The 12,042-nt window shown below is 29.9% G+C and overlaps 1 protein-coding gene across 1 annotated transcript; it reads left to right on the top strand.

Annotated features, from left to right (window-relative positions):
- The first annotated feature begins 2,269 nt into the window (after positions 1–2,269).
- LOC107641555 (GPN-loop GTPase QQT2-like) lies at positions 2,270–4,358 on the top strand. The gene is made up of 6 exons (XM_021103294.2): positions 2,270–2,360; positions 2,610–2,758; positions 2,900–3,032; positions 3,142–3,368; positions 3,638–3,928; positions 4,248–4,358. The coding sequence occupies exons 2-6, from the start codon at positions 2,723–2,725 to the stop codon at positions 4,356–4,358; spliced, it is 798 nt and encodes a 265-aa protein (XP_020958953.1). The 5' UTR covers positions 2,270–2,360; positions 2,610–2,722.
- Positions 4,359–12,042: the final 7,684 nt, after the last annotated feature.

Genomic DNA, 12,042 nt, shown 5'->3' with positions numbered 1-12,042 from the left:
CTAAAGAATAAAGGCAAATGACGTCCTTAACAAAAAAAGATAGAATGAAATAGAATGATACAAATTGAAATAAAATGAAACAGAACAATATAAAAAGTGACAGAATAAGACATATTAAAATAGAATAAAATAGAAAGAGACATAATGAAATAAAATAACATAGATTAAAATAGAATAAGACAAAACAGGATAGAGTGAGACAAACTAAAAATAGATTGAGATAAATTGAAAATAAAATAAGGCAAATTGAAACTAAATGAGACAAAATAAAATGAAATAAAAAATAGAATATTTACAAATGAACATTGATGCACTACAAGATTTATACTTATTTATGGGATTTTTTTTGTGGAAGTTTTAAAAAACCTCCACAACTTATTTTATTTATGGCAAAATATAAAACCCCCATTAATTAATACTAGTTGTTTAGTTTAAATTCTTAAGCCCAATTACCCAAACAAATAGCCAGACTCAGCCCAGACTCTAACTTACTCTAATTAAACTGAAACAAATTTCACTCTAAACAAAAATTTGTCCAAAAAAAAAGTTAAAAGAGAAAAAGAGAGATCTGAAACCCTAGATCTATTTGCTGCCGCCACCACATTCATCTCTTCGCCCATTGTCACCGTCAAGTCGCCGTGGCGTCTGATATCAGAGGGAGACTCAGCTCGCCGCTACTGTCATTCATGTCCTCGTCGTTGCCGCATCAAGCTTCTAGGTCAATGTTCTCATCTTTGAGGAGCTTTGAGATCTTGTTTTTGTTAACAGGTGGTTTAGATGTGGGAATCCTTTCGATGCCGTGGGAAGCGTTGATGGTACACCATTACTGAATCAATCGGCGAAGAGTGTGGTTTGGAGTTAGATCGAAAAAATCAGAAGAAGAGAGTTGTTGCTTCGTTACGGAGCAGGTCTTGTTCTTGCCGGAGAAGAGCCATGTCTCGATGCTCTCTCTGTCGTAGGTGATGCCGGTGGAGACGGTTACGGGATCCTTCATGATTTAAAGCGAGATTGGGCAGAGAAAGAACGGAGGAACATCGATCTCATTATCCATACTCTAATGCTCTATGGTTACAGGCTTACATTATTATTGTTATTATTATTATTATTTACCTCGTTCAAGGATCTTGTTGCCACAGTGGGCAAACTATCATTCTTGTGCAATGATGGTACTATAACAAATTTGCTTATGATATCAATTAATTTAGCCTGAAATATACTTTGGTTTACAAGTCAATATCATTGCGTTTGTAATCTTAATGGTGTTTTATTGATGCATTAGGTTTCTTATATGCTTTATTTAGTTCATCCACCACTTGTTATGTTCTAATAATCTTTGACTAACAGAGATCCTGACCTTGTCCAAAAGATTGGAGCTGCAACCGCTCTCAAAGTCAGAGCGACGAGGATTCCTTATGTCTTTTTTCCATGTATTGCAAGAGTCTAATGATAAATTTGTGTAGGAAAAATTCTTGTTAGGCGTAATATGTTCACATTTCTTCCTTTGATAACTTAACTAATTACTTCTGGAACACTATTTGTAGATTTGTAGAGATCCAAGATGGGGTCGGTGTTATGAGAGCTACAGTGAGGATCCTAAAATTGTGGTACATATTTGATATTTCCTAAAATTTTGTCCTTGCCTAGTAGTGAATTATGGTAGATAGTTACATAATTTTCATGTTTAACGCTTATGCATCACTAATGTTGTCATGTAATAATTAACTAATAAGTTTCAAGTTTAAGAAATTAATGCGGTGGATGGAAGTGGCTACAATTTTTGGTACTCTAGTAGCGTTTCTAATAGTGCCTATGCGATCTCTCAGCTCTGATAACTGGAAAATAACTGCTGCTCTCATGGGTAGTTATATTGGTGGATGTAAGTGCTCAAACAATTTGCCTCTGAAAGCTAGTGTGTATATAATTAACTATTAGTAATTGGCATTAATAAAAAAAGCTAGTGTGTATATATGTTAATCATTAGTTAATTACCTCTCTTGCCACTGCAGACCATTAGATCTATGTCTGTACATAGATATATGAGGTAGCACTTTGGTCATCATGAGGTATTTGCTTTGGTACTATTCAACTTCTTAATCCTATGCTATATAAACACCGTTGATGAATTTGCCTCATAAGAAATTTGTGAATGCTAAGAGAACAAAGAAAACTTATTAACCAAATTGGTTCTTATTAACTACTTATTACTTGCCTTATAAATCCATTTTTAGGAAGCTTCATGAAAATTGAAAAGTAATTGCATTTATGGTGAAACAGAAGAAAACAATGAGTTCAGAAGATTGCCTTGGTTGGGCTGCAAGAGATGCATCTGGACATCTCTCACCATACAAATTCAATCGCAGGTAATTAACCAACTTTCTTTATAGCATATAAACATATATGGAGGTTAACCGGGTAACTGAAACTTGTGATTTATCTGCAGGTTTTTGATAACTAGTATGATACTAAATTGCTTGAAATAATCAATTTAAAGTGTGTTCATGAATAGATTCAGTAATAATATTGTAAGAACTAATGAAAAGGTTCTTATTTATAATAATCATTCTTTTTCACCATTTTACATGTGACATTGCACTGATGTTATTTTTCAGGAGAGGAATGAGAGGCTATTTTATAAGCTTCTGATTGATAACATGGAGGAATTGCTTCTTGTTGTTTACACTCACCTCCTCCTCCAGCCGCGCTTCCTCATCACTCAGCCCCTATGCATATGGATTCCACCAATTCTTCGGCAGTTCAAGTAATCACTCCAAGCATCACTCTCTTCACTCTGCTGTTCCTTAATTTTGCTTTTTTATTTCCACGTTAGTTAGGTGTTTTTAACTTTGAAAATTTGCATCGTTGGATACTTTATTCTTTTTTTGTTGGTTTGATTTTGAAGGCAAAAGATAAAGAGAAGGAGCAACTCACAGAGAATATGAACAAATTGCATATTGAAGGATCATCATCATTTGGGAATGGATCACCTAACTTCAGAAGAAAACCGGTCATTATCATAGTTGTAGGAATGACAGGTAAATATTTAATGGTTCTTGCTTAGTTGCTCTCTTGTGCTAAAGTAACAGAAAATGGTGTTAGAAGAACTGAACAATGACTGAGAATTAAAACTAAATTTGTGCTTAGGTACTGGGAAAACAACATTTCTTCATAGGTTGGTTTGCCACACACAAATGTCGAATATTCGGGGTTATGTGGTCAATCTCGACCCAGCTATCATGACCCTGCCGTTTGCTGCAAACATTGATATTAGAGATACTGTTAAGTACAAAGAAGTCATGAAACAGTTCAACCTTGGCCCTAATGGTGGAATTTTGACTTCCCTTAACTTGTTTGCTACCAAGTTTGACGAGGTAATAATTGCTTATTGGTTCATGAAACATTTTGGTTTCAATCTTACTTATTACCCTATTTACTCCCTTTTGAATTAAGTGTCCTTCATACTATCCTGTTCACTGATAAATAATAATTTTAGTAATGTAGGTTCCTTGCTTCTTTTTTTCTTTTTTACTTTTGGTTGGGGTTGATTTTCTTGAGTGCTTTTCATCTTACTATGCTGGTTTTGCTCCCAGCTATGGTGCTTAAATGCAGTTTAATAAATGTTTTTGCTTGTTGTTTTCAGGTAGTCTCTGTTATTGAGAGGCGAGCAGATCAACTTGACTATGTTCTTGTGGATACGCCTGGGCAGATCGAGATATTCACCTGGTCTGCTTCTGGTGCTATTATTACAGAAGCATTTGCCTCCACATTTCCCACTGTAGTCACCTATGTTGTTGATACACCTCGTTCAGAAAATCCCACCACTTTCATGAGCAACATGCTTTATGCTTGTAGTATCCTCTATAGGACTAGGTTACCTCTTATCTTGGCTTTCAACAAGGTTGATGTAGCTCAGCATGAATTTGCCTTGGAGGTATTCTTTATTCTTGAAAAATCTTATTATTGTTTTGTTTACTGATTTGCATCTAAAGTATAAAGATGGAGACATAATGACATTGAGCTGTATCTATAATGATGTTGTGGATACCACTAGAACATATTGAAAAATCACAAAAGATTGGAATAGTTTTTTTTGAGCCCCTGCTATAGTTGGTCTAATGTTGATTGTAGCAACAAACATGTTATATCTCTGTAGGTTCACAATCTGTATATATATTCTTTTTTATTTTGTGTTCCCTTTTTTTTTCTTATTTGGTTTTGAGTTTTGACAATGCATTAGTTGCTTCTTGCAGGAATTTGGCATCAACAGGATTTTCTGGAACACTTTCTCCCTGAATTGCCAAATTGAAATACTTGGTTTGCTTGTATGTTGTTACTGTCATAGATTCACATTTTTTTTATGAGATTTGATAATTTTGATATTGTACGAATCCAAGAATCAGATTACCATAGCTTATCTCAAGTACATTTTCCTGTATGCTATAAATGTTATTGTTTATATCTCAAGTACATTCCCAATGCCACTCTTTTCAATTCCAATATTTAAGTAAATCTCATTACAACTTCATATACAACTTGTTGAGTATTTTCTGACTTTCAATTAATGTCCCTCTAAGAAGTTGTTTTATTTTACTTTTTAAAGAAAAACAATTATATTTGGAACTATTGACATTGCGAATTTTTTTATATATAGAGTTATGCCTTATATTGAGGAATTGTGTTATAAAAGATTTAGTTTTTAAATTTTGATATTAAAAAATAATAATTATAAAAGATGAGATTAATGAATGATTTGAAAGTAAAAATAAATAAATATTTACAGGGTTTGTGGAGGTTTGAAAATCTCACAAATTAGTTTATTTTTTGTTAAATTAAAAAATTATTGTGGGGGTTTTAAACCGTCACAAAAGTGATTTAAAACTGTCACAAAAGTCTAATATAAAACCCCCACTAAACACACACAAAACCTCCACTGAATGAATTGTGGAGGTTTTTAAAAACCCCCACAAAAGACCTCGTGGCACCTCAAATTTTGGGGGTTTTAGAAACCCCCACAAACTATTTGGTGGGGGTTATAAACCTCCACAAATAGGAGAAAAAACCTTCACAAATAAACAAAAATCTTGTAGTGATGAAAGCTTTATAACAGAATGATGATGAGTAAATATTTTAGGACTGATGAATGACTGAATGTTCTCCTAACAAGGTCGAAGGTCTCGTCTCGCTTGCCAAGTGCATGGATTGTATGAATGTAGGGCTTGTAGTTTTATTATCCCACCCACTGAGGTTTGATTGAATAATTTGGGGATGCTTGTTGACTACCAATCACTATTTTTTATTGTGCATATATTATGGCTTCAAATTTTGTCATGAATGCCGATTATCACGAATTGATAGTATTCTTAACCATTCGACATGTATACATAGGCTGACACAATGGAAAACTATATCTTAGACTTATTTTTTGGTACTATCAGGTTGCGAGTAGTTAACCGACATATGAGCTCATGATACTTAATTGAAATTAAGACTAACACTAAGACTGTAACAGAATAAAAGAAATCCAAAACTATAGAGCCTAGGGCTGAAAGAATCGCATCCATGATTGTCCCAACAATAGAGATTTACGCTAAGACCACTATAAGAATTGTTTTCCTTTAGTGCTATCCTATTGGGAACCATGGATTCTGATCCATTCGTTTCACTATTCTTATAGATGGAACCAAGACGGTGATGATTATTGAAGAGATAGTGCTACCCTTTTGCCACAACTTAGATTTAAAGTATGTTTTGCATTTTGAAAACACCCAACGCTATATGAAACTACAAAGTCTAGATTATTTTTTCCTCTCCCTGTTAGTATTTTCTTAAAAGGGTAAGACTTTACTAATTTGGGTATCAGATTAGGAACTTTCTAAATGAACTCGGATTTGAGACTTTACACACACACATTGAGAGTCTATGTATGGGTTGCTACATCTTATGGTTTGTGTGACTGTTGTTATTTTTGCTCTTTTGATGTACAAACGAAGCCCTAGCGACACTAAAAGAAATATATGATTTTACTTTCTGTCTATGCTTACTGAATGTGCTCACGTACTTTATTTGCTTAAAGGATTCCCGCAAAACTTAACTAATATCACTCTTCGATAACTTTTACATTCATGATCAACGCTACAAGTTCAAAAATGAATAAAGTACATAAAGTGTCTAGAATCTACAGGCAAGTTTACAAATTAGTAAACTTGATGATTGGCATTGGTCATGATATGGTAAAAGTTGGTCGTTATATGAAGGGTGTTTTCTCAAATCTCCGACAAAAACGTCAATGTTTTAAGGTGCTACCTAAAATCAGATGGTGTTTTGGGCTTAGACGTGAAATCTAAACGTCTTCAGTGAGAATTCTTACTTTCTCACCAGGATGGAGATTTCTCCTACGTCCTTGCTTGGATGGTAGTGATAAATATACCACTAAAAAACTCTTATACTTAAATTAGTAAGAATTTTAATAAACTTAAAACAGAATTAGACTAAGAAAAATACTTAACTACTAGAGTATTTATAGAATTGTTGATGAGACTAGGTCATCCCTAGAGAATAAGATAATTATGGGTAGACTCTTACACAATAGAAAATTTATTCCATGTTTAAAATGGTATTATCACCTTAAGGTGCAATGGGGAAGTATCTAACTTACTCTCCAAATCAAATCTGACATGAGTTATGTAATTTCAATCTTAGTTTGTTCGAGTCGTGTGAATGAAACCACACAAACTGAATTTGTCCCTGTTGGACCGAGTTGTTGGTGGCCCAATTTGAGGACTAAGCATCATAGGGTCGAATCTGGATTGAATTGTTCAAAGTCCAAGTATGAACAATTTGTATAAGCATAAAAGAAAAAATATATTTATTGTTTTTCAAAATTTGTATCTTTTAATCTATATAAGCGGAACTACTTGACTAGTTGGAAATTGAATTTCGTGTGAAAATACATAAAACTTGGTACTCGTTTTTGTTAATTTGTATTAATGCAATTTGACTAGCAAATTACGACTTCGGATTTTGGTTTTATAAATTGAAAAAAATATATATGAACAAAATGTTACTTATAATTCTGCGTAGTAAATCAATTTAATTAGTTCGGAGGATTTTTTTTTTTGGTGACAGTTCGGAGGATTAGATGCATTGAAATGCATTATATTTTTTCTATACGCGCTTTTTTCTTAATTAATTAAAAAATAAAGGCTAATCTAATTCACAGTAAACATGCTATAATAAGAGCATAAAAATCTAACATTTCCTGTGTAACATAATAGTCTTGTCTATCTTGTGTAGGCTTCTTCCCTTACAGGCTTTTTAGAAGTTAATTCGTAACCCTAAAATTCTGTATCCATCTGAATTTTAACGTGCATATGTCGCCGTGTCTATCATTTTTGTTAGCTTAGACGTAGTAATATATAATTACTGGTTTGCGTAGGTACATACATTAGTACATAATAAATTCATTGCAACTTAATAGTAGACACTGCAGGTTTGTACTCTGCATTGAAAGCATTATGATAATTCATTTTTGTCTGTATATGTGGTTATTTCGCTTCATAATTTCTACGGTTTAGGCATAGCTTCCTTAGGTATTATTATTTGACTATTCAAAACTATATCACTAATAATCTTTTGTGCCCAATAAACGTTTTCTTTATTCCTTAGGATATTGACTCATTTATAAATTAAACACAGCAAAGAACATATCTTTAACGGTGAATGTTATGGTATCTATCATTTTTTACGTAAGTTATTAAAAAAGTAAATAAATAGTATTTAATAAATTTTACATAATTTATTTTTTATTTTAAATATTTTATTTTTTACTTTAAAAAAAATTAAGTAATTTAGACACCATAACAAAGGCACCATAAAACTCACCATCTTTAATTGAGGTAGGATTTGTACTAGTATCGAAACATAATTTTGAAATTTGCAAATATTTATTATAAAATAGTTTTATTACAAATTTCACATTTTTTAAATAAAATCTATAAATAACTTATAATATGAGAGATATATACCTCATCATTCAATGAATTAATTTTTAGAATTAAATTAGACACATACTCAATCTTAATAATTATAATATGGTATCACATGTTATTTATGCATCAGAGAATTATTCTTGAACGTAAAAAAATATAAATATAAAAACATGTTTACTCATCTCATGATATAATTTTTGGAATTAAATTAATTAAGTTTACGTTCAATTTTAATTCTAATAAGTGTCTTGTTTTATATAAAATATATATTTTTTGCTTTAGTCTTCATTAAATTTTTCTTTAAATTTTGATGGTGAAATTTAACAGTGAAATATTTTAATCTTCTATAATTAGTTTTTTCTATTAAATGTTGACATGTAATATACACGTAAATTTATTTACAAAATACACGAAAGTATATATGCTAAAGTATTCCTTATGACCTTATATCAACATATATAGAGGGGGAAATATACAATAATGGTAACCTTCCTTTAATTTCTTTCTTTAACTAGCAGCTATCTTCCCGAACCATATCACTATACGCTGTTGTACCCAAAGGCTTTCAGAAGTCCATTATAACCCCATTTGTCAACTTGAATCAACTCATAAATAATTCAATATAAGCTTCTTTTGTTATAAAATACAAAAATATTATTTATACATTAAAATTGTATTTTCACTAATTAACAAGTGAATTAGGTAAATAATATTCTACTATTATTTATTTTAAAATTTTTATCTATAAATAGATTCTAAAAATATATTTTAAAATACATCAAATTTACAAGTTTATATTTTCTTAATTCTTGTGTTAAATTCTTATGTAATAAAAAATTTATTCTCATAAATTACTAAGTGTTATATTATGAGGATATCATCAAGATACAATTTTTTCATATTTTCATATATAAATCTCTGCTTTTTATTTATTTATTTTCATTATATTTTCACAACATGTTATCAATACGAACACTTTTAAGAAAATGATGAAAGTATAAGGAGAAGACATTTGTCTTATGAATAGTATAAGTTCACATACTATTCTCCGAAGTAAAATTTATTTTGCAAACCTTATACATAAAGAGGCAAGTGTTGCTACCATTATTGGTACAAGTAAAATGATTGATGATTTTGGAAGAGCTATTATTTTGTTTCTAAAAAAAAATTATTATAATTAATGTGTTATTATTTACAAAGTCTCAAAAGAACTTGCTGAATTTTAAAGATATCTATAAGAATAGATATTGTATTGAGGCAATAAATGAGGATAACAATGAGTTCATCTGTATTACGAGTTGTGATTTAAATAAGAAAGTCATATTAGAAAAATTGTCTATATTTTTTTCTGGTATATATTATACTCATCATATTAGTTCAATTGAACCACATACTATAATAAATCAGAAGTTTACAAAGCTAAATGAATTTACCATCTGACATTACTGATTAAGTCACCTTGGAAAAACAATGATACGAAGAATCATTAAAAACTCACAAAGACATTCATTAAAGAACCATAAGATTTTTCAATCCAATGAATTATGTTATGCTACATGTTCTGAGCGAAAACTAATTATAAGGCCATCAGCATTAAAAATTGGATTTAAATCTTCTGAATTTCTTAAGCGGATTCAAGGTGATATATGTGGATTAATTTATCCACCATCTAGATGTTTTAGACGCTGATGGTGGTCCTAATAGATACCTCTTTAAGATGGTCTCATATGTATTTATTATCATCCCACAATTTGGTATTTGCGAAATTACTTGCACAAATTATAAAATTAAAAACACAATTTCCTAAAAATCTAATCAAAACAATTTGCCTCGATAATATTAGTGAATTTACTTCATGATCTTTGATATTTATTGTATGGCTACAACATCAAATAATTCATTTTATATATATACAAAATATACTAACAGAATCACTTATTAAACGCTTCTAGTTAATTGTTAGACTCTTATTTATGAGAACAAATCTTTCAAATTTATTGCGACCATCATCCCCTCTCTAGCTATCTCTCCCCCTCCCTCCCTCATGTGGCCTCTATTATGCATCATTTTTGCCTCTCCTTCCCGTGGCTTCTATTATGCATCATTTTTGCCACCTCTATTTTGCATCTCCATTGTCATTGCGATGATCTGCGTCGTTTCTACTTTCAATGATACTGTTATGATGAATTAGAGGCCATGGTTGGCAAATTAATTTACTACATTGGATAAAACAAAATAACGTTGTTTTATATTAATTCTTTATCTTAAACAAAATGATGTCCTTTTGCACGAACTAAATTAGAACACATTTCTTTTTTATTAATGATGATCATAAAATAGAGATACGTTTTAATCTCTATTTTTGTGAAACTGTATCATTTCATTGAAGATTGGACACTAATATAAAATGATATGATTTTGTTTTATCCATTTGAGTCTAATATTAAATCTGAGAAGTCAAATTGAGTATTAATTCGCTAAAATACATAGTGACTTGAGGTTTGTTGTTTCTCATTTTTCAGGGATCAAAATTACGTGTACTTCAATATATACAATAAATCAATAATGTTTATACTGAGCTCTTTTCTATTTTGGTAAAAACGTATAAAGTATACTGAAATAGTGTCTAACAATAGCTAGAGCCAAATTAACTTGATCTAAGTCTGAGCCATACATTTCTTTAAACAAAAAGAAAAAAGAATGGTGCCATCCTACTTCTTCCTTTTAGAGGGTACGTGTTTTCTGTGCTATTATGCTAACATGGACAGAAATATAGATAGAACCCCGAAAGAGATCCCAAAAAAAAAAAAAAAAAGGCATGCAACGCTATGAATCTGTAAACAGTATGCTATCTCTATCTATTACCCAACCACCCATCTATTATATTGTTGACTCAAGATTATATACTTTTATGATGATAGGATGAATGGATGATATTGATGGCGAGTATTTGTATATTTGATTTTTTTTTCTTTTGTCGTGGTAATTGATTTAATATTTTTTATTTTGACAAATATTTTTTAATTTGACAAATAAAATATTAATTTATTACGAATTTAAATTTTATTTAAAGCAAAATTTAAAATTTTAATATTTATTTAAATAGTTTAATAAATTAATTATTAAACTAGTCTAAATATATTTTTTTTTTTGTCATGGACTATAAGTCCAACAAGACAACCCACCCAAAATCTGAACTCAATCCGATTTCTCCCCTATCTAAAACCAACTCCCGACTAGATTAGTGTGTGAGTGGGTGTGTGAATGTGTAACTTAAAATTAGGGGTTGTCCAATCTATCGACAAAAAAAAAAAAAAAAAAAACTCCCGACTTTTCTCCTTTAATCCTTTTTGTTGAATCAAATTTCTTAACACATTCAAAATAGCTAACTTCCATGATTTAATATTTGATTTAATAAATATGTAGCAACACGTTTTTTTTTTTTCCAAACTTTATTTATTGTTATTGATATGGACCAGCTCCCAATTGGATCGAAGATACTGGACGGTCCACGGAAATACTTTTTGGGACACGTCGATCGATTATTTTTATTATATTAAGTATATATTAAAATTAGTTATCAAATTCTTCCCTCCAATTCACCTAGCTTAGAATCCAAATTTTCCTATCCAAACTTATCTGTTGTTTCATGTTCTGATGATTATATTAAGTGCCTATTAAAATTAATTATTAAAATAAAATATATATTAAAATATAAAATATATATTAAAAATAAATTAAATTATATATATTTAAATATAAATATTTAATGATTAATTTTAATATATAAATAATAATTTAAAATATTTTAATATTATAAATTATGATAAAAAATTTATAAAATTAAATTATTTTATAAAAAAATTATAAGAGACAAATTTATAAAAATTTCCATCAGTTATTGAATAATAATTTTTTAATTATTATTTTTATGTGAAAAAATTTAATTTTTTATAAATAATTAATTTTAATATTTATTATCTAAACTTTAAAAAAATTTAATATGTATATTTTTATATATATTAATTCTGTTGCTTAATTTTATACATGTTATTTA

Source organism: Arachis ipaensis, chromosome B5 (assembly GCF_059453495.1).
Source record: "Arachis ipaensis isolate K30076 ecotype BB chromosome B5, ASM5945349v1, whole genome shotgun sequence".
Classification (NCBI taxonomy): Eukaryota; Viridiplantae; Streptophyta; class Magnoliopsida; order Fabales; family Fabaceae; genus Arachis; species Arachis ipaensis.
The sequence above is the reverse complement of the archived record's forward strand: the minus strand, read 5'-3'. Positions and strand labels throughout refer to the sequence as shown.

What these genes read in the sequence shown, in the direction of transcription:
- LOC107641555 (XM_021103294.2), top strand. Translation starts at nt 2,723, where the DNA reads ATGCATATGGATTCCACCAATTCTTCGGCAGTTCAA. An exon ending in CCAATTCTTCGGCAGTTCAA is followed by an intron (nt 2,759 to 2,899) that starts GTAATCACTCCA and finishes TTGATTTTGAAG; the next exon opens with GCAAAAGATAAAGAGAAGGA. An exon ending in AGCATGAATTTGCCTTGGAG is followed by an intron (nt 3,929 to 4,247) that starts GTATTCTTTATT and finishes TGCTTCTTGCAG; the next exon opens with GAATTTGGCATCAACAGGAT.